The sequence below is a fragment of the Numida meleagris genome, chromosome 11, assembly GCF_002078875.1.
Source record: "Numida meleagris isolate 19003 breed g44 Domestic line chromosome 11, NumMel1.0, whole genome shotgun sequence".
Classification (NCBI taxonomy): Eukaryota; Metazoa; Chordata; class Aves; order Galliformes; family Numididae; genus Numida; species Numida meleagris.
In genome coordinates, this window is record NC_034419.1 from 2,673,260 (window position 1) to 2,700,742 (window position 27,483).

Sequence of the window (27,483 nt, forward strand, 5' to 3'; positions counted from 1 at the left end):
GGCATGTCCTGTAACTGCTGCAGACTCGTTTCCCCAAGTCACTGCACAGCTCCTCTCTGGGTACTCTTGTTCTCAGGCTGTAACAAACCAATGCACCCCTGCTGTTGTGGTTGCAGGCATGCTCCGAAGGGGCCATGAGGCTCCATTCTAATATCACAAATAGCCACAAAGTCAACACCTCTATCCACTGCCAATCACTGGTAATTTACACGTGTACTGAGGCACGCTGCTTCTCTTGGAAGAAATCCTTTAGAAATACTGCATTTCCCCAGTACTGAAGCTCCCTGTAAACAAGTGGCTGCTGCCTGGGCCTCGTGCAGGTGTTCTGAGCAGGGAGGGAACCACCTGCCCTCAGGCTGTGGGATTAACACCGTGCTTTAGCTCCATTGCTGAACAAGGCAGCGGATAAAGGAGTTTGCTCAAACCCACCACCAGACATGGGGCAGGCAAGCGTGGCTTTGCTGCTCCGGAAGGCTCAGCTTTCCCTTGCCATGGCATTAACCTGATCTTAGGAATTTTCCGGTGCTTCTGGGAGAAAAACGCCGTGCCCCACCCTGCTTGCCTTGCCTTGCAGCGAGCAGCTTGTGGCTAAGGCTGCGTGAACGTGCAGCTCCATTGCAGCTCTTAGCAGCAGCGGGGCTGTCACCGGAGACGTCGGATGAAAAACCTGCAGGCCATCCACCAACCTCTCCCAGCAGAGCATCCCAAGCCCCACAACCTGTTTGCAATGGCAGGAGCACGGGGAGCCTCAGTAGGTGGTGGTCGGTGCCTCTGCACTCGTTCACGTCCATTGCGGTGCATTCCCTTTGCTTGCACCAGTAAGCAAGGGGTGAAGGTAGGGCCAGAGCGCAGTGAGAGGCGGGCAGGGACGAGCATCACGGCTGCAAAGAGTGACAAAGCCAATGACACATGGAAAGGATACGTTTTTTTTCCCCTATTGAAAAAGGACAAAGAATGAAAAAACAAACACAGATTGTTTCCCAGCAAACAAAGCTTGAATGGCGGGTTGTGTAAGCACGAGTTTGGTTGCTGGAAAATAATAGAGGAAGTAATGGGTAAAAGATGTTTGAAGCTGGGGACAAATGGGCCGTAGCACTGACGGAGTAAGCAAGGACGAGGTGTGAAGGCACCACCAAGATTTGCCTGCAGACCCACAGCGGCAACAGTACTCAGCCAGCGGAGTGTTGCCTAGCCCTAATTGCACGTTCCCCCATTTCTCAACCTATTATTTGCACAGCTCCTGGAAGTGCAAGTGCAGTAAAACATCCTGAATGCAAAGAAACGCACGCCTTGGCAATGCGTGCCAACAGGCGGCGTGCAGCTGCACAGCCACTCGTTCCAGCGTGGCCGAGGGACATGGGGGGGGGGGGGCAAGGGCTTGTCACCAATGGGTGTCAGCAGCCAGCACCCATGGGAGTCTGGCTGACTCCTCTTCCTCACTGCCACAGCTGCAGGCAGCACGATCACGGTGGTGACGCTGCCACCAGCACGGTGGGCATCCCAGCCAGGACTAATGACAGCGGTAATAGCAGGGGAGCTTTACCCCCGGTAAATACCCGAACCCTGGGACCACAGAAGACCCCAAAGAGCGGCAGGGCAGCAGACTGTTTTAAAAATACTTTATTCTTTAGAAAATACAGCATTCAGTACAGTGTGCTCCGCTCCCCCCAGGCTTCGCAGCCCCCCCCCCCCTCGCTGGGGCACCCCAACACGGTCAAGGCAACATCGGCACATTCACCGGTGAGTGGGGAAGGGCAGGGGCAGCCCTGGTGTTACCACTGCCCGGTGCCGTGGGGGAAGCAGACCTCGCTGGTACCCAGCAGCAAGGTGCTCTCCTCCCCAGATCCTCTAGAAAAGCCAAATCCGCAGCGCCAAACTCAGCCCCTGGGGACAGCCCTTGGTGGCCAGCGATGTCCTCCACACTATGAGCACAACCAAACCCCAGCTGGCCCTCCCTTGGCGGCGGCCTTCCCCGTGCCAGGATTTGGGGCAGCCCACAGGATTTTCAGGAGAGGTGGTAGCTGGGTGGCCTTTCCAGGGCTCAGGGCTTTATCCCATTTCCCACCTCCTTTCCTTGCAAGTGGCAATGTCCAGCCACCCCCCCCAGCCCCTGGGTGCCGGCCTGGACCAGAGGTTCATCCCACAGATGACAACACGCAGAATTAAAGGAGCAGTCAGGCCAGCCCCAGCCCCTGCCTTGCAATCACACTACAAACACCGAGACATCCCTCTGCTGATAAAGCACAGGGATAGGGATGAAGCAAATGGGGGAGGATGAAGTACAATGACAGACAGCACAGGGGACAGGGATGGCATGGAATGGGTTCTGGCTCCTGCCCCTAACCCATCCACGAGGCTGAGGCAAGGCTGTAACAGCTCCCTCCAAGGAAAAAGGCAGTCCTTGGAGGGTCAGAAAGGGGATCCAAACATTGCCAACAGGCCCAGAAACCTTTCACCAAGGTCAAGTGGAGCTCACACCTTGTCCTGTGCCAAGACAGGACGGAAGCAGAGCTGGGTGCTGCCCTTCCTCCTCCCACGCCCATGAGAAACTAGCTTCAAAACCCATTGAACCACATCCCTGTGCCCCGCCGGCCCCGAGGACCAGGCTCAGACCCATGGGGCTTCACAGCCAGCCCAGCCCAGGAGGCACAAGGACCTAGAGCCGGGTGGGAGCAGCATGGAGTGGCTGTATTGGAAGCCAACAGCAGCATCAGGAACCAGGCAGCTGCTGCTTGCACATCCAGGGCCCTGGCCCTAAGGTTGCCCTGTAAGACAGCTGGGAGTGAGAGGGGAAGGGGGAAGCATCTGTACTCCCCAAAAGGCAAATCCAGATAGAACACGGGGCTGTCTCTCACCAGGGACAAATGCTCCTGCCAGGCGCCATGGCTGCAGCAGCCAAGTCCCCCCTCGAGGGATGGGTTTGAGCTGCAGCCTGGCAAGGCTTAGGCAGCCATAGGGCTTGCACAGTGGGGCTTTGCTTAGCAAAGGCTGTAGGAAGAGGGAGGAGGGAAAGAAGCATTTAATGTTATCTGCTGTGAAATCAACGCCGGGTGCCATCTCCTTCCTTTGCATAGAGCAGCTTGCAGATGAGTGAGTCCTTCCCTCAGCACAGGTAAACCAAGGGAAAGCTGCGGTCCCAGGTGGAACCAGAGTAGGCCGGGGACATGGTCCTGATGCTGCCGTGCTTCCCCAGGCTTGTGTTGCCCCCAGGCTTGCACAAGGACACGGAGAAAGAAACACAAACACCTACAGCCTGTCCCCATCCCACCGCTCTGCGCCGGGAGAAACAGCCCGTCCTGATGCTCAGTAAGGAATGAAAAAGGGAAAAGAAGGGCAGGGGAATGCTGAGATGGAGGGAAAGATCCCCAGGTCAGCAGAAAGGCCTGGAACGGAGGGGTGGAAGCTGGGAAACGTCAGGGGGATGCTGTCCGTTCACCACCCGTCCCTGCCTCATCCGGATCTAACTGTCCTCGCCGTTCTCTCCTGGCCCTTTGATCAGCCGCTTCTGTCCCCGCTTCCCCACGGGCCCCTTGGGCTTGGCGAAGGCCTGCTTGAAGGCATGCTGCTTGGGGTGCACCTCGTCGTACAGGAACTCCGCCGTCAGCTCAGCGCCATCGTCGATCTCAATCTGCACAGGGAAACGGGGTGTCAGCAGCTTCCACATCTCAGAGAACTGGCTGAGCTGGGAAAGGTCTTGGGATCGAGTCCATCGACCAAGCTGACCTACAGAATCCCAGCACCAAGCCACGTCCCCTGCTGTCACATCCACACATCTCGTAAATACCTCCAGAGCTGGGCTTGCACCACGTTCCCTGGGCAGCCCGCCCCAATGCCTGCTCCCTCAGGGCCACCCTGCACTCCTCCCGAGGACACTGGTGGGTCTCGACCAAGGTCCCAAAGAGCAGAAGCGAAGGGGCCTCCATATGCCCACCATGTCAAGTGCTGTGGTCAAACGACTCAAAGATTTAGGTCATTTCACTCCCGAAGCTCTCAACCAGGGAACTCCATCCTCTCCCACCGGATAGAAATCTTCACCAAAACCACAGATGCTGGGGATGCCCATTAGGGCTGGGTTGGGGAGGTCAGTGCAAGACCGTTCCCCTTTTCTCTAGGCCGCTGTCAAACAACTCCCGTGATGCCCGAGGCTTCCCTGACTTCTGAGGCCCCACCCCAGTCAAAACCATGTCACCTCCAGGAGGTAGGGACTCACCTTCTTTGCTATCTCCAGACAGAACTCCTGCTCCACGGTGTCGAGCAACCGGCTCTTGCAGCTGGAGTAGAGCATGCGCTCCTTGATGCTGCACTTGTACCCAGGCATGGAGTAGATGAACACTGTGAGAGAGGAACGAGGCTCAGTGCTGCCCAGGCGCAGGGATAGGGAGCAGCCAGATCCTGGCTTTTTGGGGCTTTTCCAATCCAAAGAGTCCTGACCCACTCAGGCACACAGGCCAGGCCCTCCCACTGCCATACTCTGAACACAGCAGCCCCTTGCAGAAATCCTCCCCGGTGCCCAGTGCTCAGACCCCACGCTGTGCACTCCCCACATTCTCTGGGCCCCCAAAGCCTTGCTGACACCCCCTGGGGGGCATGGCAAGGGGGAATCCATTCAGACCTCCCCCCCCCCCCCAACCAAACCACTCGCATCATTGCTGAGGGCAAAGCCAGGGGCTCTGAGCAGCTGCCGCTCACCAACAGACTCCAGGTAGTCTCCCTCGTGAGAGTGCTTGTACAGGAAGAAGTGGTAGCGAGCCGAGTCCTGCGGGATCCTCTTGGGCAGGTCAGCGATCTCTGTGGGGCTCGTGTGCACCAGGTCAATGGTCTCCCGCTCCAGATCCAGCTTCTGGTTGACAAAAAGGGACAAAAGAGAGCAAGGTGCCGCAGCAAGGGGTGCTTGGAGGTGCAGGGGGAGCCGTGCCAGGGACTCACCAGCTGGATGTAGTTGATTTTCTTCTGCTTCAGCGCCTGGATAGCCTGCTGCGCGTCCAGCTGCAGGGGGAAGGCCAGGCCCTGCAGGGTCTGGTGCTTGCTCTCCACGCTAATCTCCGTCTTCACCTGCAAACAGAAATAGTGCTGAGTATCAGGGTGGTCACGGGCCAGGTGCCATCTCCAGCTGCCCCAGGGTGAAGGCGCATCCTTGTGCTCGCATTTGCCAGGGCACAGAGCGGCAGCTGAGGGCATCCGTACCCTCCTGGGGGCAGGACCCCTGCCCAGCCCAAACCCAGAATCCTGCAGGTTTGATGGGCGAGTGCATGAGTGCTGGCACAGCTCTCAGGCAGAGGCAATCCTTGGGACACAGCTCCCTGGGAACACAGCATCAACATTTAGGATGTCACCAGCCTCGGGGCTGTGGTGCTTCCCGGTGTACAGGAATAACCCAGCAGAGTCTGTCCCTGTTTGTGCAACCCCAGGACCCCCAGCTCTGCTCTCCTCCCCACACAACTGCTCCCAGCAAAGAACATCTCAGCCAACCTTGGCACTACAGAGGGTTCTCATAGGGCTGCAGTGGCACTGCTGCCCAGAGCTGTGGGTGCCCACCCCTGGCGGTGCCCCAGGCCATGGAGGGGGCTCTGGGCAGGCTGAGCTGGAGGCTGGCAGGATTGGGGCTGGGAGGTCCCTTCCAACCCAACCGTGCTGTGATTCTATGATTCTCAGCACAAGGCTGTTTGCAGACAGCTCCTAGCTGGGGTCAGGACAGGGTGCTGCAACCGACACTGCTGGCTCTTCATCTCATCCTTCCCGAACGCAATGTGCCACCTGCAGGTGCCCACACTGGAGCAGGGATTCAGAGACCTACAGCTCAAACAAGCCCTCAAAAAGCAGAGGCTGCAGCCCCGCTTTGCACAGCGGAGCAAGCAGATCCCCTCTTCAGGAAACCAAAGCCACTGCAAAGAGGCAGAGAGACGGACAGGCCGCGTCACACCAGGCACCTCCACCCCGAACAGGGCCGTGCTGTGACCCTGCAGGAGGGAAAAGGGGCTGAGATCGGGACGCGCAGCGGCACAGCATACCTCCTCGGGGCTGGGGTACTCTACCAGCGATGGGCAGCAGCAACAGCCCCCCACCATCTGCCATAGAATACAGGGAGACGGAGTCACGCCGACGGCGGAGGAGCTGCCCCCGAGCCCGCCCACCTGCCCCAGGCACACAGCAGCGCCAACCCGCACACCCCACACCAAGTGCTGGTTTCGTGTGGGATCAGTTTAGGAGGTTTGGTGCAAAGAGGAGGAAAGCCCCTTCCCCTCCCCCCCCCCTTTCTTTTTTTCTTATGGAGATAAGGGAGGAAAATCACACACACGAGAAGCCCACCCGTCGCCAACTTGAAGTAGGAAAAACCCCAGGAGTGATCTAATCCCCATCTCAAGTCCAACACAGACTTCAGACACCAGGTCCCCGGGGAGTGGTTTTGGGAGCCCAGCACGGGGCTCAGCTCCCCTGGGCAGAGCAGGGCAAGGGCAGCAGAGCATGCAGCACACAGCCCGTGGAGCAGCCTACCATCTCCGTGCTCGAGTCTTGTGAGCAGGCATCCTGCGGGTGGGGGAGAGGAGACACTGTCAACAGCACCCGCACAGGGATGGGATGGAGCTGGGAAGGGGGGGGGGGGGGGGGGGGATACCAACATGCTGGGAGGGTGCAGGCCTACCACGTCTCTGCTGGAGGCCAGGGAGAGCAGGTCCTGGGCGCAGGCATGGAGAGCGACACAATGAGATGGGGAATGTCGGTGCTGGGGAGGGACAGCCCCGCACAGGGCTGTGGGATGGGCTGGTGGGACAGCCCGGAGCACCGGGGCCATTCCTGACCCTGCCCTGCCTCCTGCTGACTGCCCAACCCATGCTGGGACGGAGGAGTTACAGCGACAGGGCTCGGGGTAATTCCCCCACAAAGAGGAAGCCCCCTAAAAGAGGGATCCCCCTAAAAGTTTGGGGAAAAAGTGCCCAAGCTTCCTTCCAAGCTCAGAGTATAGGAAGATGAGGAGCTCTGCAGTCCCACAGCCAAGGATAGGGCAAGCATACGCAGATGCTGAGAGCACGCAGGTTTGCATTGCCCTTCCCTGCAGAGGTGTGGCACGTGGGATTTACCACTGCCAACACCAGACCTCCACGCTTCTCCCCTGTAAACGCCTTGAGAACTAAATGATGCTGGGGAGACGAGCAAACGCTTCAGTGCTGAGCACAGTGAAGTTGCAAAGCTCCCTGGACCAGAGGTTGTTCCAGCACCGCTGCCTCTGCCACGAGCCCTCACCACAGCATTCCCTACTCCTTCTTTTAAAGCCACAAGCACTGGGCTCACTTCAAGGCTCCGCACAGGGATGGCCACAATGCATCCCATAGCTCTTGGCTTGAGCCAGCCACCAGCAGCACTCGTGCTGCAGGGCTGGGGGCTGTTTTACCTCCTTTTCATTAGGGTTTGTTCTGCTTTCCCCTCCCTACTAATAGCTGGCAGGGTGCTGGCCAGAGCTCCTAATTTGCCTTCATTTCCCACCCCACCCCACAGATGAACCTGGTTTCCCTTTGCATTTCTGAGCCTGCAATGCCTGCAGCTGCTTCCAGAAAGACTTCCCATTTTGGGAGGGGGGGGGGGTTGTGACAGCTCAATCTCCATGTAAAAACCATTTTTTTAGCCCATAGGTTGCTTACAGCCTCCAGCACAGCGACGATGCATTTTCTGGTTTCAACTTTGGAGAGCTCCCTCACGCTGCCCCAGCCACCAGCAGGATGGCTCAGCACATCCTCCCTTTCCGTGCAGCTGTCACACTGCAGGAGCAGCCCGCATCTTGCAGCAGAAAGCTTGCAGGGTTCCTTGCTTTGCAGAGGGCCGGGCAGCTCTCGAGGGGAACAACTTCTATGTAAAGAGGTGTACTCTGGTTCAACTCCTTCCTGTCCCAGTGCAGAAGGCTGGGCTCGCTGCTGCACAGCTGCCATAGCCACGCTCCTGCTTCGCCGCTCTGCTGCCTTTTGCTTCCCACTGGTGCCTGCTGCCAGCCCCGACACACCAGTACTTCCACACTGAGAAATGCCAAACTGGCCGGCACCGCGCATCGCAAGGCTCAGAGACCGCGCTAAGAGATGCACCACCAGCAGCAATCCCAGGCAAGGGGCAACGGCATGCACAGCACGGCACTTGGTCGCTTTTAAAGAAACAGTGTCCCTTGTGTCACCTCCAAAATCCGGATGGATTCGCAGAGCTCAGGGTCCTGACCTAACAAAGAGCCGGCCGAAGCGCAGAGCTGCTGAGGAGCAGCTCACAGCCACTCCTTAGTGCCCGCTTTGTCATCCCACGTGAAGACACTGCCAGTGTTTCAGCTACGAGGGACACAGAGCTCTCTGACCCCAGCCGTGGTGACAGGGACAGAGGGGGAAGCGCCAGCGTTCTGCAGAGCCAACACGAGGCAGCAGCAGGGCACCAGCACCGCAAACACGACTGCTGCAGCCTCCTGCTCTCGTGCAGCAGCACACGTGGTGTTCTGCAAGGAGACAGCTTGCTGGCACTCTGCCTCTGCAGTCACGTGCACGTCCAGGCAAGGATGGAGGCACTGCTGTACAGGGTGCTGAAAGCTGCTCCCATAGCCCCTCTCTGCTTTGCACTGCTCCAGAAGCTTGCTATAAATTGAATTCGTGGCACTGAGCCACAAAGGGAGGTCAGCACCGACAGAGACCCTTCAGCAGCCTGAGCATCCAGGCGCTTCACACCGAATTCAGAGGCAAAAATAGTGATTTTTCCCCCTTTCTAGATGAGAATGCCCACTCGCTGTGCTACAGGCTTACACAGGGGACAGCGTACCTTTAAAATGAAACCCAACCAAACCAAACCTGGGCAGCTCGCTCACTCAGGAGCCACCTCTTGCAGACAGGAGGGTGGGAAGCAACGCACAGCAGATCACTGGGAACACAAGCACCACGAGCAACACTTACCTGGGCCACTTCACCCTGCAAGACACAGCCAAGAAAAAGCACTTAATCCTACAACACCAGCCAGCCAAGGTCATGGCCTAGGTGGGACCAGAAGAGCCCAACGTTGCCACAAAATAAGCAGCAGAGCCCAGAGCCTTGTCTCAAGGCACCATCAGCTCTCTCTTCTCCAGCACAAATCCTGCCTACTCCCTCTGGGTGGGAGCTGGGATGGCTACAGCAAGCCCTATTAGAAGACCACCCTTTGGTGGCAAGCCCCAGAACCACTCATCCTATCTGCTCCAGCACCACTCAGCAGCTGGGGCTGTCACCACATGCTCAGCTGCGATGCTGCAGGACAAGAAATAAACTCCACTGTTCTCCAGGTCTACAGAGAAAGGAAGGTTCAGGCAGCATTCAAGGAAGAGGGATGTGGTTCTTGCCCCTTGTCGTGAAAGGAGGCCAGGCGCTGGTAGGTCCCTTCCCAGTTTGGGAGGAAAAGCAAAGGAGGGGAAGAGAGGACCAACAACATCAATGCACTGGGATGGCACCGTCCCCAGACCTGCCCCTGCCCTGTCCTTGCCACTAACTGCACCAGACCGCTTGGCTTCGTGTCTCCCAGGCTCCACATCCATCTCTGAGCCCCAGAGACCCAGCACAGGAGGAAGAGAGAGGACTGCTCTTTCCAGGACCTCCCAGTGAAATGCCCCCCTCCAAACACTGCTTCCAGGCAGTCCTCTCACCCCATGGGATCCTCCTCACAGCCTCAGGGTTTCCACAGCATCACACAGGGTGTCCCATGCTGCTGCAGGACCAGTGTTGTGCTGCAGCCTTGCCTGGCCTCATCCAGCCACTTCCATGCCTCCTTCCAGCACCAACCCCCAAACATTCAGGCTAAGACCTCTCCCCTTTGGCACAACATCCCTCATAGCCACAGATGAACCTAGAACTACACTGCTGCAGCCAAAATATGAGCTGGAATCCTTCCTGTTTTCCCTTCAAATTCAAACTCGGCTCTGGGTTTTGCCCCAGTATCTAAAGATTTGACACCGCTGCCTGCCCTCATGCTCAACCTGTCTGCTAATTGCTAATCACAGCATGCAAAGTAGATATCCAAGCTCACGTCCTAGTGAGGAAAAGAGTCCATAAATTCCTCTTCACACCATCAGTTTGACCATGAGGTTGTGCAAACGCTTGATCCACCTCAGTGAGTTCAGGAACGGGTTCAAAAGCAAGGGAGACAAGGGAGCTTTGTAAGAGTGAGCCCCCTCTGAAAAAAGGCTGAGCCCCATGCCCTCCTGGGGCTGGGTGCCATGGCATGCCCACCTCATTGATGCGGATCTGCTGGAGCTCCTGCTCAGCTGCGGTCAGCGGGGCCGGTGCGGAGCAGGATGATACGTGCTTCTGGTACCCGCTTAGGGACACGTCCTCCTGCAGACAGAGGGACAGGAAGGGAAATATTAGGGAGTTAGCATCGTCAAGAAGTCAGGGCAGGGCTATGACCCTGGATCTGAGCTGCCGTGCTCCGGCTCTCTCCCTGCCAATGTGACAGATCAGTGTGGGTCATGCTCTTGGACATCCCCATGCAAATACTATGTTTGATGTGAGCCCTCCTCTGGTTGAGGAGCAAAGCTTGGGAGCACAACAGCAAGAACGAAAGCAGACCACGGCCTGATTGCAGCCACAAGGCAGGATGGCAACAGCAGGAGCCTTGGGTAGGCTCCCAGAGCTCTGGTTTGAACCCAAAAGATTTAACAGAACCCTATGTGAACCACGACTGTACCTTAACTGTTCCAAACATCTCATCCTTTATGTGCCCCCCTCCAAACTCTTTCTTCACCGTTGCTCTGGTTGCAGCATACAGCATCTTCAGCCTGACCTGTGTGAGGAGGGATACAGCAAACATGGTCAGGGGAGGAAGCAGGGGGGCTGAGAGTGTCACCTCCATCCCACTGGCACCTGATGGTCACTGCCACCTCCTGCCCCGCAGCTCTGCCTTCCCAAAGCTCAGCCTCTGGGTTACAAGCTCAGCCTGTCACCCCTTCCATGTGTAGCTACAACCACAGCTGGTGCTGTCATTTGAGACTCATCCCTGGGAGCCAGCTTGCTCCAGGAACCCCACAGCACAACAAGGAGTAACGTCACCTCCATGTGCCTGCTAACCGCGGGATGCTCTGATTACACAAACACACACACACAAATCAAAACAAATAAAACTGATACAGAGACTTCAGATTCTCTTAGGGAGCAGAAAGCTCTCTGTAGCTATTGGCACTACTTAAAACTGAGCTATGGAGTACCTGGAAACAACCACCTGGTTTTTACCTGAGTGCTGTTTCTAACCTCTAGCTCCAGGGGACTGCTCTGAGCACAGGGTGGGCACGTATCAGCTCTATTTCCACAGCTGTGCATGGAGGCACATGCACGCCGCAGCCTTCATGAGCTCTGGCCTCAAACCACAGCTCACTGGTTTATTGTGCAGACAGACAGCAGCTTCATGGGGAATCCTGAAAACATTCGTGTTGCAAAAGAACAGGACCGAGGGTTTTGGTTTTATTTTGTTGAGTTGCCATAAGGGACCGTGCATTTCCAATGAAAATTCCCCACTGATGAAATAAAATGTTGCCTCCCTTCACTTTTCAGCACTTCTCCACCATTCTCCTGCAAAACCCTGCTCAGGAAAGAACTTTTGCAAGTGCTCCCCAGCCCACCTTGACTGACATGGAGTACCAAGCCAACCCCCTGTCACTGAGGCTTATAGTCCCTGGGGTATGCTAGGGCCAACCTCACACACCACAGCAACGCCAGCACCAGCCTACGAGCCACCAGGTGTCGTTGCTGGCCTACAGTTACACATCCTGGAGCCATTGAAGGAAGATTTTGGAGGCCTGCCCAGCTTGTTCCCGGCCAAGTGCCACAAGTCCTGGGACAGCAGAGCTCACCGGGGAGTTATCAGGGGACCAGGAGATGAAGAGCCACTCGTAGCCCTGGGCGTTCTGGCTGTCCAGGCGGTACAGCACATAGCATGGCTGCTGCTCGTCCAGCAAGGGCAGCACAAAGGCATCATAGTCCATGTCCCAGCGCCGGGCCAGCTCCTTGTGCGCTCCCAAAACAAGCTGTTCTGGAAGGAGAAGGGAGAAAAGTGAGGGTTATGCAAAGGCAGGGCTCAGCAAACCTTGCAGGGAGGTGGAACAGCTCGTGCAGGGCGTGCTGCAGTGCCAGCACCAAAAATGATGCTGCCCTGCAGAAGAACAGATCAAGGACTTGATGCATGTGCACATCCCTCCTCCCTCCCCAGCTGGGCTCGGTGGGGACCTCTCCAGGCACGGTAGATATTGGGTGCCGAGAAACCTAAAATTCCCATCAGAAAAGCTGGGCAGGTCAGGAAGATCGTGGATGGCTTGGGTTGAAAAGGGACCTTAAAGATCATCTAGTTCCAACCCCAAAGACGAGCCAAAGATGCTCTTATCAGACTCCCTGTAACCTCAGAGACGGAAAAACACTTGCTCGAGGGAAAAGCAGCTGGGGGTCTGTGCCATGTCCCCCTGCAGCAGGCCGTGCTGCCAGACAGCCCTAGCTTCTGGAAAGGATTTACGTAGTTCACACACGTGGTGGCATCTCAAGTGTCCAGAGGGTATTTTTTCCACTGCTACGCAAGCATCAATGGGGCTGGAAGCAGCAAGCAGCAAGCTGGCCAGTGTGGGGCTGGGATTTAAATGCTAGCGCAGGCACAGTATGAACACAAGAAGAAATATCAGGGAGAGGAACGAAGCGTTTGCCACTCCAGGTCTGGGATAAGCTTCTTCCACCCCACGGTGGCATAATGGGGCATTTCCTGCACAGCGCAGCCCCACGATGGCAGCTGTGACAAGCAGTGCAGAAGGGGCACGTGCTACAAGCAAAGCTTGCCACCCTCCAAAGCCTCCTCAGAAGAGCTCTCACGAGGCAGGGACAGCAGGTTGCTGTGCTCCTGAAGAGCAGCAGTGAGGTTTTGCACTCGCTGTGGGTCTGCCCCTGGAGAGCGGGACACCCTAAATCCAAAAGCTGCTTTTAGATCACGCTCCTCCACCCAGTTTGCAGGGAAGAAAAGAGGCTTCAAAAAGCTGCAGGACTATTAGCAGCTTGCCTAGAGCTGCTCCATCAGCCCTGCTCCAGAGAGACGCCATCCCCAGCCTGTGCTTTCAGAAGAAGAGTGCTGAAAATACCTTGTCTCCAATAAAACCACTTGCTTGGAGAAAGAAAGAAAGAAGCAGCATAAAAACCTCAATGCACCCTTAAAAAAAAAAAAAAACACAAAGCAGACAAGCAAAAGGACTTGGCTTTTTGGAAAGCCCCAAAATCGAAGAGACCTCAACAAATCTCACCTGGCCAAACGCTCAGGCAGCCCCAAGGCATTCCCATCTGCTAGGTGTCCCAGCACCCCATGCACAAAGCAGCTGGTGCCAGGTAATTCACTGCAGGTGAAGCAGCACAAGCCAGCACACAGCAGTGCCCTCAGCAGCCTGCAGCACCCAGGTGTTCCCTGGGCTGAAGAACTGCCTGCTCCACAAATGCAACACCAGCATCAGCATTCTCCATAGGACCACCTCCAGCATCACCCTTTTCAGCCTTTGTTTGCTCTGTGGCTTGTTCTGCTTCCTCCCACAGACTCTCTGCAGTATCACTCGATCCCTTCAGGGCAAATTTTCCTTCCTAGCCCCTGCAGAGAAGCCAGAAACTGCACCATGGTTGGTGTTCCCGGAGCCAGCGCTGCCCAAGGCCGGTCCAGGCCGTGGAGGTGACAGCACGGTGGCAGGGCTGGATCCAAAGCACAAAGCACCGCCAAGCAAGGGGACATGATTTCCACTGGTCGTAACACGTCTCCATTGCTGCTGCCACCAGCTGCCATCCAGAGCCAGCAGCACAAGCCCTCACAGCCGCGCTGCAGCCTGGGCTTATCTGAGCCATCCCTCACAGAAGGATGAGGTTTTTAAAAGCTGAAGCTGATCAGAGAGCACAATGGTTGTCAGAGGAGCAGGCTGGCTGCTCTCTGGCCCAGGGTGGCCGATGCCACCGCCATCCCGATGGCAGCAGCCTGGCAGGACAGTGCCACGTCGCCCCGTGAGGAACAAGTCATTCATATGCAATTGTATGAAGCCGAGGCGATGGAAAACCTACACCTCCCAGGTCCCTGCTGGGATGCTCAATCAGTGCTTTGCTCCGCTGGGCTTATTCGATAAAAACTGAGGCCAAAAGGCACCTTGTGGTGGACACACGCCACTGGGCAACGTGCAGCCCCCTGTGCAATAGCAGCAGGAAGGAGCAGGACCCGGGGCTGGGGGCACAGGAGAGCTGGTCCCAAGTCAGCGGGATGCAAAGTCATTGCGGATCCCAGAGCGGCCCCAGCAGAGGCTGTGGGGCTGTTGTTGCCATGGGTGGCTCAGCAGCTCAGCTGAACGCTGCGCTTGGATTTCACGTGGACCCACGGCACTCTGCTCGAGGCTGCCGCGTGCCAAGAAGCCCCGGGTGGATTTTGCACAACATTTCCAGAAAGGCAAGCCCTCTTTCAGCACGTTTGGCCAGCAACGAGGAAAGAAAAGAGGAGAAACACCAGGCTGACACGGCATAAATCCAAGCACTTAGAAACGGGGCTTACCTTCCTCAATGATCACCTTGATGAGCCGAACCGAGCCATTTCGGGCTTTGGCGAAGAAGTCCCTTAATTCCGTGGTGGCTGAAAGAACCAGAAACATTGCGATCAGATTTAACGGCCAAGGCGGGTGCTGCTCACCGACTGGGCAGGAGGCAAAGGAAAAACGGCCACAAAAATAAAAAGAGGAAAAAAGAAAAAGAATAACGGGTGCCAAAACGCTCTAATAAAAATAACATGAAATCCAAACAGCTGGCCTCATCCGGGGAAGCAAAGCGCCGCGTCTCCCAGAGGCTTCGGAGTTAAATAGCAGCTGGGAGCGCATGTGATCCAGATAACTTGATACTTGGCCTGGGTGAACATAATCACCCAAATTTAGATGATGGCTTGGCTGGTGCAGGCGGGCAGAGCTCAAGTGACAAGTTTATTAACTTTGCAGCGCAGCGAGGTTGGCGTGCAGGGTGCCTGGGGGATGTCAGGAAAGGCGGGGACGCTGCCGAGCCCCAGGGCTGCAGGTCAGGGAGCCCAGAGCGGAGGCACCAGCTTGAAACTGAGCCCTCCAGATGGGAGAGAACGGTGGGCCACCAGCTGTGGCTGCAGACGTTTCCACTTGGCAGCCCACGGCTGCTGCTGGAGGCTTAACTCGAAGTGGAAGCATCGCTGGAGGTTTGCTCCGTGCCTTGGGTGAAGGCAGCGCTGAGCCCCAGGACACACAGCATCCCCACGTGAAACCCCGCTCAACAGCAAACCCGATGGCCACGGCCATGCACCAACAGGGATCCACGGGGTCAGAGCGCACCGGGAGCCACAGAGGTCAGGGCAGGTAGGGGCCGCCCAGCACAGAGCCCTGTGGGAGGCCTGCGAGGGCAGCACGTGGGTGCAGGCCCTATAACAGACCCTTCCACGCTGCTGCGTGCGTTCTGCTCCAGCCCTGCTCTGCACGCGCCCATTTTAAAGAAAGAGGAACCGAGGCAGGGTGCTTACTGCAGGGAGCCCCGCTTGGAAGGTCCCACCCTGTGACTTTAAAGCTGCAGAGAGCTCCAGCATTCGCTAGAAAGACAGAAACCAGTGCTGCAAAGATAAGCAACCTGCTGCTCCCACGCAGACCCTTCCCTTAGGCTGCAGCAGCCCCAAAGCGCAAGCCCCACAGGGAGCTGCAGCTTGCAGGGGCACCGACAGAGCGGCCGGGCAGACTGGTTCCTTCCTCCCATGTGATAAAGCATCTGCTTCACCGGCTCAAGAGCTGTCCTGAGCAGAGATCTTGAAGCTCTCCCTCCCCTTGATGCCTTCTCAATCACAGCATAGCTTGGGTTGGAAGGGACCTCGAAGCCCCTCAGCCCCAGGCCCTGCCACGGGCTGGTTGCCCCCCACCAGACCAAGCTGCCCAGGGCCCACCAGCCTTGGGCACCTTCAGGGATGGGGCATCTTCTGCAGAGAGAAAAGGCACAGAGGAGCAACAGCCCCCAGGCTGGTGTCTTGCAAGCCGCAGGGCTCAGAGCCAAACCCGGGGATTACACGGGAGCGGGACCATCCTCCAAAACCCACCCCACGGCCCCCAGCAGCATGGAGGCACGCAGCTCTCCCAGCAGCACTCAGCCCGCTCCCACCGAGGCTGCCGGGTATTTTTAGCTCTTCCCCTGCTGACAGCCTGCTTCCTCCCGGCAGCAGCTGCGGCTGCTGAAGATATGAGAGGTTTCTCCCAGGGCGGAAGAGGAGGAGAAAAAAAGAGATGTTTCTACACCTAGGAAACCTAGCACGAGAGCCAAAGGGTCCTGATGAGCGTTACGCTTTGCTACAGCGCTGCCCGAGCAGGAGGGAGAGGGAATAACAACGCTGGTCTTGGATATTCCTGGCTTAAAGCTAAAATAAAACTAAGAACAATTTTCATTTTGGGGAAAAAAAACAACAAAAGTGAATTAAAAAACACAACAAATCACTGGTGTGTCTTTGCCATTCCCTTCTGTTTCCTGCAATGCAGAGCCAAGGGAGAGGAACACGCTGCCGTGAAGGCTTTCAGCATGAGCTCAGCAACTGCTTCATTACAGCATGATTACTACTTAATTGGCATAGCAGACCCGACGAGACAGTCTGCGTGCCTGAAATATTAACGGAGAGCCCCCAGCCTGCTCCGGAGGAAAAGCAGAGGGATGGAGGAGGGAGCAGCACTGAGGTGCGGGGTGACGTGGGCAGCAGGAACATCCCCGGGATACAATTCCTGGGGCCGAGAGCCCTGTGTGTAATGAACCCAGAGCAGCTGCGTGGCAGCGGGAGCTGCAGAGGGTGGGCCCAGGGCCCAAGCGAAGTCCTCGGTGCTGGCGGGTCCTGGGGATGGCACGGCACCGTGAGACAGAGTGGCTGCAGGAGGTAGGTGGCTGCCCACGGCACGAGGGCACCCGGGGCAAAGGGGCACGGGCAGGGGAAGGCAGCTCAGGTGCATTTCGGTGAGCCAATGTCCCCGGGTGCCGGAGGGGCTCTGGAGATCTCCAGAGCCGGCGTGGGTCCGGCTTTAGTCCGCATCTCCACGGTCAGATCTGGCCACCGCAGCGGCGCGTCCTGCAGACGGGAGCTAGAGGAGAGGCAAGCGCGTGCTGGAGGACGAGGGGAGCTCCCCGTTCTCTCAGCAGGTTGGAGGAACAGGCTGGAAAGAAAGAAAGAGGATGAAACTCACTAGGAAGCAAAACACCACGGCGGGAGAGCAGCGTGCACGGCCAGCAGCTCTGGAGAGAGGGTTACGCCGAGAGCGAGCCAACACCGGTTAAGGGCTTCGTGGCGTTGCAAAGTCAGTCGTGAAGGCAGGAGCAGGAGCACAGCTTGCAGCAAGGTTATTTGGTGCTGACACGGCCTCAGGATTGGCGTCGTGCAAGGAGAAAGGCGCAGGCCGTGCGAGACCGAGGGAGCCGGGGCTGTGTCCAGACAGGGAGAGCGGCCCACACCTGCCGGGAACTCCCCACTCGTCCCCATCCCGCTGACAGCTCCCGGATCAATAATACATGCTCCCTGAAACAGATGCTCTGCTCAGCGTGCCGCGTCCCCTCGGCCTCCCGGCAGGAAACCCGAGCCCCCGGCCATCAATCTTTCATCCTCTGGCCACCGTCCTCGAGCTGAGGCAACTGCACGCGGCCAATCCCTCCCGCAGCTGGGCCGTGAGAGGATTTCATTTCTCCCCACGTCCTTGCAGGCAGCCTTTTCTCTGGGGGAAGATATATCTGAGCAAGAGGGGACACAACCAAAGCGTTTTCCAGCTCTCCACGATGCTGGGCTCTATGCCGCAGGAGGGTTTCACGCTGCTGAATCCCAGCACATGCTGCATACCCTGTCTGGGTACCTCCAGCCACTCACCCCGTGAGCCATCCGCCTCCGTGGCCTGGAAGCCATCTTCCCCCCGCTGCCACCTCCCAGACCCCGATCACAACGGTCTCACTCTGGGCAGCGATACCCACAGCAGCCGGTGACTCCGCCGCCAGCAGCAAAGCCACAACTGGGAGCACCGGGCTGGGTGTCAGGACCCCAGCAGCGGTCTCATTGCATTTAGAGGCTCTCAACATGCACTTCCCAAGGGACTTCCTCTTCTCCACTACTTTAAGAGGCCTTTCTTATTTGCACATCCTCAAAATTACAGCTTGAGCGCAGCTTCTGCAGGGGTTAGAGCCTGCCTCCATGCCTTCTGAGTCACGGGGGCGTTTGCTTTGTGTTTTGCATATGCCCAGGGCACATCGGCTATTTGCTGCAAAGCGAGGCCAGGAAGCAGGGCACCGGTGCCCAGCCCGGAAGAAAGAGTCGTTACCCACAGATGGGGACCAGCTCCTCAAAGCCAGCCCTGCAGCAGGTCACCGCGCAGACGCCAGAAGCGGGGAGGTTTTCTTTCCCCTTCCCTTATCTCAGCAGAAACCCCATCACCACCGCTCCTCTCTGCTGCCCACAGAGCGCACCTACAGCCAAGGAATCGCAGAATCGTTACGGTCGGCAAAGACCTCTAAGGTCACCAAGTCCCACCGTCCACCCACCCCCACCTGCCCACTGCCCACGTCCCTCAGCGCCACATCCCCACGGTTCTTGAACACCTCCAGGGACGGTGACTCCCCCAGCTCCCCAGGCAGCCTGTGCCAGTGCCCGACCGCTCTTTTGGAGAAGTGGTGGATGGGGACGTGTTCTTCCTGGGGCTTCCCTCTCATCAAAGAACCAGGAAGCTCCTCCAGATGACCCGTGCACCTCGGAGCAGAGCCATCAGCTCCCACGGGGGCGGGCAGGGGGCAGCTCAGCAGCCACAACACCGCTGTGCCCCCACTTTCCGCTCCTTCTTCACCTCCCACTTCCTTCTTGCCCACTCACGCCACTTTCTAGATGGGAAAAACCCTTCAAGAGACATTTTCACCCCGACGTTCCTGCCACCCACACGAGCACCACCATCACCTCCCTCTCCCTGGGACCCTTCACCTTCTCCCCCAAAGTCAGCTCACACAGAGGGATGCTCCTCCCTCCCGCGCCCAGCAGCACGCCTGCTTCCTGCTGCTCGGGGAAAGGAGGTCACCCGACTTTCCGAGGCACTCACGCCCGGCCTTCTCCTCGCTGCTTATATCAAATTCTCCCTTCCGAGCTACTGCCGTGAGCTGGGCTCTCGGATGAGGCAGGGTGGGTCACACACAATGCATGAAGATGGAAGAGGTGGAAAATCCCTCCTGCTTGGCAAACAGCTCAGGCACTCACAGAGGGGGAGGAAGCAGCAGCAGCAGCAGCATTGCTGTGCTCATCTCAGAATGAATCATCTCGCTGCCAGGGGAAGGAATTAACGTGACCACCAGGCCGGGGTGGGGGAGACTGAAGGACCCCATGAGGCGCCCACCCAGCGGGCAGTTGTGGGAAGGAGATGAGATCACCTCGCTGGGGCTGGCACAGGTCAGTGCACTGCGAGAGCAGCAGTGCAACGCCAATCCCTCTCTCCTGCCTGTTTCAAGCACCAGGAGGCTGCAAACCCTGCCAGGGCAGCGCACCCTGCCTGCACTGAGAGCTCAGAGCGCCGTGCTGCACCCACCGCTTTGGTTCTGGTTTTGTTGTTGTCGCAACTGGAGGAATGCACAAAGAAGCCCTGAGCTTTCCTGCTGCAGCCTGGGGCTTGGAGGCAATGAATGGGAACCCAGGGGCCGTCGGCCACCAGCACTGCCAGGCCAAGCAGGAGCAGGGCCTGAGCACCAAACCGCTTCCCGGCTGCTGCTCCGTGAGCACCCCAAGGGAGGGATGCTCCCGGCTGTCCTCAAGCCAAAGGAACGTCACCAGGGTGTGTGCCAAGGAACAGCGGCCGTAAATTCACCCTAAATCCGCCGTGCTCCCAGAGAGGCATTTGCCACGAGGAAGGCACAGCGAGCCGGCACAGCCCGCCCAGCACAGCCCGGGGCCGGCATCTCTCCCATCTCTGCTCACGTATCGATTCGGTTCCATCAATTATGCAGCGCCTCCGGTCCTGATTAACGCTGCCCACGGAGGTGTCAGGTGGGAGCGGGGGGAGACGCCACGGAGACGCGCACCATCACCCCCCAAACCTCGGGGCTGCCTCCGGGGGGTCCCCGCGCACATCCTTCCCCCAGCACGGAAATTCCAGAGACACCGCGGCTGCTGAGCTTTCTCCTTAGAACGCGGCCCCGCAGCGGGAGGCTGCCGGCAGCAGCACGCACAGCGCGGGGAGCCGCGGCGCTCCCACCCTTCCGGGCTGCACCCACCTGCCCGGGGCCGGGCCCGCCGGCCGCGCAGTGCCCCCGCATAACGGAGCCGCCGCGGCAGAAGGCTCCTCACCGGGCGTCGAGCCGCGCTGGGGCATCGCGCGGAGCTCCCACCCAGCGCCAGACAAAGGATGCGCGAAGCTCCCGCAGCTCGGATCCTCCGCGCTCCCCCCCCAACCCCCGGGGCGCTCCGCGGTGCCCGCCCCGAGCAGACCGGGACCCGCAACGGGGAAAGGGCCGCGGAGCAGCGCGGTGCGACGGGACCCGACGGCTCGGCCCGGCCCACGCTTACCGTGGATGCCGGTCTGGTGCGTCATGGCTTCGCTCCGCTCCGCCGCGTCCCGGGCAGGAAACGGCTCCGCCGCCCGCACCGACGCTTCCGGAGCCGGCACCGGGCGGGGCCGCCGCCCGCACCGCCCCCGGGAGGAGCCGGGCTCCCGAGCCGCGCCCGGCCCGTGCGGGGGGAGCCCGCGGGGTTCCATGTCCGTCGAATGGTTACGGCGGCTGCGGCGGGGCGGCCCCGCGGAACGGCCCGGAGGTGCCCAGGAGCCGGCACCGCGCTCCCCGCAGCCCGCCCCGCCGCGCTACCGCCGGCCCAAGTTCCTCCGCGGCGGAGAGGAGAGCCCGCGGGGCGGCAGGGCCGTGCGGGGCACCGGGCCGGAGCGGCCGCTGCCGTGGGGTTCGGGCTATGCCGAGTGAGTGCGGCCCTCGGGGGTGCGGGGACGTGGCTGGGGGTGCGGAGCTGGGGGCTGCGGGCGTGGCGAGGAGCACCTGGAAGCTTGGGCAGGGCTGGACGCGGCGATCCCTGGCCCTGTGCGAGGCTGTGGTGGGCGGCGAGTCCTTCGTTCTTTGGTGAACGGAGCCCGTGTAGCGTCCCCAGGTGATGAGCAGCAGGGAGCGGGCAGCGGGGCACGGCTTCCCGGAGCGCTGAGCCCCGGCTCCTGGCAGAGCACCGTAATGGCAAAGGGAAAAACACAACCCCATAAATCTGTGCGTTTGCCTGGGTTGTGGGAAGAAGGGACGTTGTGGTGGGGCCGCTTTGTGAGCTGGGGGCCGTGGGATTGCAGCGTGCGGGAGAGAAGGGCCCAGCACTGAGGCCAGGAGAATCCCTGTCACCAGCCTGGCCCAGCTGCCCCGGCTGCCAGCAAGGGCTGATGGAGGTGGAGGTGCCCCATCACCGCTCTCTCCCTGTAACTCGCTGTATCCCAGGTGAAGCTTTTTCCTGCTCTCGTGAAGGACTCGATGTTTAGATTCCCAGCCGAGAGATCCTTGACTTTGAGAAGGGAGCAAGTGAGCGTGGAAGGAAGGCCGGGGGCTCGCTCCCGTGTTGGCTGGGCAGCGCTTCGCCCCTCACCTGGAGTGTTTGTGCCCGCAGGGTTATCAATGCTGAGAAGTCAGAGTTCAACGAGGACCAGGCGGCGTGCTGCCAGATCTCCGTGCGCAGGAGGGAGCCGGGCCTGGAGGAGGACCAGGAGTGGCTGATCCTGTGCTCCACGCAGGTACGGCCCCGCTCTGAGTTCCCCCAGGTGCCCCCAAGGGCTTGCTCCATGGGCTGGGCTGGAAGAGCCAGGCAGGACACGTTCAGCACGTCCTGGCTGCGAGCCGCTGTCTGCGTGGCCCCTCCCCGCCTCTTTTCTCTGCTTTATCTCTCTTCTCCGTTGCAGTTTTTGACCGGTTACTACTGGGCGCTCTTTGATGGTCACGGTGGCCCAGAAGCTGCCATCATTGCCTCCAACTACCTGCACTACTGCATCAAGCAGAAGCTGGAGGAGGTCGCGGGGGCCATCGCGGAGGCCCGGCCCCCCATGCACTTGAGCGGGCGCTGCGTTTGTGACAGTGACCCCCAGTTCGTGGAGGAGAAGCACATCCACGTGGAAGACGTGGTGGTGGGAGCCCTGGAGAACGCCTTCCAGGAATGCGTGAGTTCTCTGTCCTGCAGCCAGAAGCTGAGCTCCTCCCTGGGGAGCAAGGGCTCCCTGGGGAGCAAGCCCTTGCCTGGGGACAAGGGCTCCCTTGCTCTGAGCTCTCTCATTACGAAATGGTCAGGCACTGATTGCCCAGCTGCTTGGGTTTGCCACATGGGCAAGGGATGCTGTGCATCGGGCTAGGCTGTGGCTGCCAAATGAGTTCTGCAGCTCCTCGAGCAGGCAGGAACATCAGAGCACGCCCTTAAGGTGAGCTGACGTCGCGCTGGGTCGGTCAGCTGCCTGAGGTCTGCCTCACGGCCATTGCACATCAGAAGTGCTGACACTGAGCAAAGCTGCAGCATCTCTGCACCCAGGGAATACATTCCTTCAGGGCTAGACCACGGCTATTGTTAGACTCATATACCACGTGCAAGTTTGAGGTCTCTGCTATCAGCCTGTCCTTAGCACTCAGTCCAGCGGTGATAACTTTGGCTGCACTGAAGCAATGCTGACTTTCACCTTGCTGATTTCCTGCTGACTGTCTTTGATCAATTTTAGCTCTAGATTTCTGCTAGGAGCCAGGAGGCAGCTGCAGAGAGCAGCACCCTGGTTCACATCACTCTCCAAACTTGCTTAAACCCACAGGATGAAGTCATTGGCCAGGAGATGGAAGCCACCAACCAGACAGGAGGCTGCACTGCTCTGGCTGCCCTTTATTTCCAGGGAAAGCTGTATGTGGCTAACGCTGGGGACAGCAGGTGAGTGCAAGGAAAGGGGGGGGGTTGCTTGGGAACGAGAGCTGGGACATAAGCAGGGGTTTCATGGAATCATTAAGACTGGAAAAGACCACAAAGATCATCAGCTCCAACCCTCCACCTATCACCAGCATGCCCACTGAGCCGTGCCCACATCTCCACGGCTCTTGAACTCTTCCAGGGATGGTGACTGCACCGCTTCCCTGGGCAGTTTGTTCCAGTGCCTTACCAAAGGTTTCCAGCACCTTAGGTAATCCTAGAGAAGGTAAGGGTGCAGCACTTCTGTGCTGGGGCCCAGCTGCCTGCCTGCCATGGGACGTCCTGTGTAGGTAGGTGGGTGCTCTCGTGCCTTCCAGAAGGGTTTTCAGATTTCCAAGCACTAACGCTGCCCAGCCTCGGGACCGTGCAGCAGTAAGCTCACGCTGGCAGGAGTTCAAAAGTGGGATTTGATTTCAAAGCATGTTAAAGAGCTTCCTCATGTGTCCTTGGCCACCAGTCCTCCAGCAGGGAGTTCTGCCATTGTGAAACCGGGCAGGCTCAGTTCTCTGCTGCGAAAACACAGCTGCAGTGGAGTCAGTTAAAGCACACCAGTGTTTTTAAACCCTCCTGGATGCGTGGCTCTTCTCTGGCATTGTTCTGCCACTGATTACCCCACTCTTAGCTGGCTGACCCTGGGTTCTTGGCAGAGATGGGGCAGCCGTGATGGGGATGGGACAGGACGCAGCTCAGCTCTTTGCCTCTTCTTCTCGTAGGGCCATTCTTGTTCTGAAGGACACCATTGTGCCCATGAGCTCTGAGTTCACACCCGAGACAGAGAGGCAGCGACTCCAGCACTTGGTGAGTGACTCCTCTCACCCATCAGACCATCAGCCTGGGTCGGGGAGGGCTGGTGGCAGGAGCATGCTTGCTTCCTTGAAGGCTGCAATAAGCACTGTGTAGCCAGAATGCCAGCTGTCACCAGCCTGCGAGCAGGATTCAACTAACGGCATTTAGTGCTGGAGAGGCTCACACCCAGCTTGGCCCTTGGGATGTGTTTTCCCAGTGTTGTTCCCATTCTGCAGCCAGGGGTGCGAATCCAAGCATGTGAGCAGAGCATAGTCTTGGTGCTCACCCCTGCAGAAGCGAAGCCTGTCCATCCTTATGCCTTTGTTCCCTCCTCCAGGCTTTTCTCTTCCCCAAACTCCTGGATGGAGAGTTCACACGCTTTGAGTTTCCACGGAGGCTGAAGGGAGATGATGTGGGCCAGAAAGTCCTGTACAGGGATTACTTCATGGAGGGCTGGTGAGTCCTCAGTGTGCGGGGGCAGGGACGTGGCACAGGGCAGCTTTACCTGCTAGTGGTGACGGGATGCCCAAGGGGCTGTCTGAATGCAGAGCTGTTAGCATGGTCAAGGACGCTGTGAGCAGCCACCTAGCAGAAGCTGTGCTCTGCTTGAAGGACAGGACCCTTGCAGGGAGGTTGGGAACAGCAGATGGTGCTGGGCTCTGCAGGCTGAGGCAGGGAGCCCCAGCCTGGTGCGGGTACAAGCTGGAAGGAAACGGGGAGGAAGAAACACCTGGGCATTCAGCAAGGGGTCATTCTTAATGCATCTGCTTCAGCAAGTCACCTTGTGCCTTCCTCAGTTGGCTCCCTGTGCATGGGGACACCACCGGGGTTGAATCACAGTTGAAATGCTCAGCCTGAGTTGTACCATCAAGTCAGACACCAAATCGACACTGAATCCTCTGTTGTAGGGGATACAAGCTGGTGGAGAAAGCTGACCTCAAGTATCCTCTTGTCCATGGTCACGGGAAGCAGGTAGCTTGATGCTTTACACCCTGGGAGGGCAGAGCAGGCTGCTGGGGAGGCCCAGAGCGTCCCAGCCTCACTGGGGCACTGACTGCACACATCCAGTGTTTGCCCGCAGGGGCGGAGCAGGAAGAGCCCTGCCACCACCAGTGCCACAGCCCACGTGCCACCCCTTTGCAAAGACAAAGGGCCATTTATTTCAAGTCAGTTCGATTTTCTTCCTTGTCATCTCACACCAAAAGCAGATACCCCCATGGGTGTCTGCAGGACATGCTGCTCACTACAGGACCCACAATAGGCCATCAGCATGAGCCTCTACCACGTACCATGTACCCCTACCTCGCCCACGTGCTGGCTGTCCATGTCCATGCTCCCATCAGGCCATCGCTTGCAATCACTCCTCCACCTCTGATGTCACCTGGGGTGGCTCTGGGTGATATTTGGACAAGGCTCCTCGAGGGCAAGCCATGCATCTGCCTTTAAAGGTGCCGCGTTCTTACATTTGTTTTGTTTGGGGCCAGGCTCGTTTGCTGGGGACTCTGTCTGTCTCTCGAGGTTTAGGGGATCATCAACTCAAAGTCATCGACACCAACATTGAAGTCAAACCCTTCCTCTCCTGCATTCCGAAGGTTAGTCAGAGCACGTGGAGCTGCAGGGGGGTGGTGCAACGTAGCTGCTCCCATTTTCTAGTGGCCAAGCAGGTCTCAGCCGTGCCCTTCTCCCATCCCGTTCTCTCTGCACGCTGCCCCGGTAGCAGCAAGGGCACTTAAAGATTCCAAGCCCCCTGATGCTGCAGTCACCCCCCTGTCCCCTCCTGTGCACTGCAGCAAGTGGAGTTACTGCAGGCACCCTGACCACCACGGGGTGCGCTCACCGCTGGTCCCCACCTACTTGGAGCAGTTTGCAGTCTGTGATCACCCTCACGCAGGGAAGCAGAAGAATCATCCCAGGGTTGCTTAATGCTTTCCAAAGCCAGGTGCAATACAGGAAATGTGACAGCCCTTGGTAAATAGCTGCAGCTTTCACGTGTGGAAAAACCCCTCTGATTCACTCCTGTGCTTTCCAGGTGAATGTATTTGACTTTGCTCTGCATGACATTAAGGAAGACGACGTCCTCATCATGGCAACTGATGGCCTTTGGGATGTTTTGGGCAACGAAGAGGTGGCCCACATGGCCAGGAGCTTCCTTGCAGAAAACAGGACCGATCCCCACAGGTAACATCAGCCTTGCCCTTGCTTCCCTTCCCCAAAGAACCTGTCTGGACCAAAAGCGTGCTGAGATCACTTGGCCTCTAGGCCAGCTCTAGCATGACCGAGCACTCTTTCTGGGGGCTCTGGAAGGACTGACTCCTAGTCCTTCTGCATCCTAAAAGAAGCAGTGATGACGCCGATGCCTTAAGAAATGTATTCCAGCAATGCAGAGCCCTGTCTGTGTTGTTCTTGGGGAGCAGCACTGAGCGGAACCAAAACTTGCATTGTTTTCCCACCCCCAGATTTTCAGAACTGGCCAAGAGCTTGGTGTGCAGAGCAAGGGGAAAGAAGAGCGGCCACCAGTGGCTGCTGGACGATAGCCAGGAGGCATCCTACGACGACATCTCTGTGTTTGTCATCCCACTACACAACAGGGTTGAGGACTGTTAGCACCGCAGGCAGCACCTCGGTGCCCTCCTGCTCTGGTGCTTTGCAGCATCGGCGCTGGACTGAGGGATTGCTGCTGGGCACGCACCCTCCTCCAGCAACACCACCTGATGTGGAACCTGAGAACGCAGAGCCAGCACTTACGCAAGAGGATCAACAAGAATGTGCAAGAGAACAGTGGCAACAAATCATTCCTTTTACTGCGTTTACTTTGCTGTGCCAACGGGAAAGTGGCCACAGGAGCCAAAGACCACTGCTGGATTAAGATTTAAGGACAGCGACCCTCAAACCCGTGTCTCTAGAGACCCTGCCTTTTTAATATTAAAGAATGAGGATCGAGTGAGGTCCAACCGATCTTGAGAGCTGGATTTTAATCAGACTCGAACTGAGTTTTATACTGAATGTATAAGCTACAGGTGTCCCTTGTATCCATTTGCTCCATCAGCTGAAAAAGTGGGAACTGCTGCTAGGACAGCATTACTGACATCGGCGGCTCACACCTCTTCCAGGTGAGAACGTCCCAGGTGTAGGCAGCACCACCTCAGAGCAGGGGTTATCAGATGGAGCCTCCTCGGGAAAGGTAGATGCCTTACTTAAGAGCATTTCTGCTACACGTGATGTGCTTAACGTACAGATCTCTAATAACTTTTAGTTCACAACGCTCACTAACACTTCGGGGGTCACTTCTGCCCCTGGCAGCGAGGCTGGTTTTGTAGCAGTAGCGCTGATGAGAGCTGAGGCGTGTAAGGAAATACATCAGCTGATTTCCTAGAAGAGCTCCAAGTAGAATAGAACCCGTTGTTCCCATCTAGCTGGGGTGCTGCTGCACAAGCGGTACACTCATTGCTACAGGAGACACGCCGAGATGATCTGAGCCTTTAAAGCAGATCTTCAAGGTTTGAGCTGTTCATTGAGCAGGTAACTTCAGGTCTGGACAAGCTTCCCATTTCCTAACTTTTGTGTTCGTTATTCCTCACGCAGGTTTGCCACATTACTCAGTGAAACGGACAAACCCCATTGTCTTTTGTTAACTGCTTGAGTTTCGTAAGGATGAGTCCTAATAAAAATAACGTTCGTGGCATCTTCCAGTGTTGTTTCCCGTCAGGTTTTACACAGACCTGAGATTAAAAAGCAAACGGCCTTAGAGAATCACAGGGAACTTACTGCTTC

At 57.8% G+C, this 27,483-nt stretch overlaps 2 protein-coding genes across 3 annotated transcripts; one reads left to right on the top strand and one right to left on the bottom strand.

Annotated features, from left to right (window-relative positions):
- On the bottom strand, positions 1,605-20,633 carry TWF2 (twinfilin actin binding protein 2). Of its 2 annotated transcripts, none has more exons than XM_021409094.1 (9): positions 20,518-20,633; positions 14,521-14,598; positions 11,828-12,006; positions 10,669-10,764; positions 10,212-10,316; positions 4,927-5,052; positions 4,690-4,840; positions 4,211-4,332; positions 1,605-3,628 (listed from the first exon to the last, which is right to left on the bottom strand). In XM_021409094.1, the coding sequence occupies exons 1-9, from the start codon at positions 20,540-20,542 to the stop codon at positions 3,461-3,463; spliced, it is 1,050 nt and encodes a 349-aa protein (XP_021264769.1). In that variant the 5' UTR covers positions 20,543-20,633; the 3' UTR covers positions 1,605-3,460. The 2 variants fall into 2 exon arrangements, with proteins under 2 accessions (XP_021264769.1, XP_021264770.1); XM_021409095.1 differs by lacking the exon at positions 20,518-20,633 and adding an exon at positions 17,854-18,300.
- Positions 20,524-27,401, top strand: PPM1M (protein phosphatase, Mg2+/Mn2+ dependent 1M). The gene is made up of 10 exons (XM_021409086.1): positions 20,524-20,920; positions 21,601-21,724; positions 21,890-22,144; positions 22,778-22,890; positions 23,640-23,724; positions 24,050-24,168; positions 24,621-24,684; positions 25,197-25,304; positions 25,742-25,890; positions 26,169-27,401. The coding sequence occupies exons 1-10, from the start codon at positions 20,541-20,543 to the stop codon at positions 26,314-26,316; spliced, it is 1,545 nt and encodes a 514-aa protein (XP_021264761.1). The 5' UTR covers positions 20,524-20,540; the 3' UTR covers positions 26,317-27,401.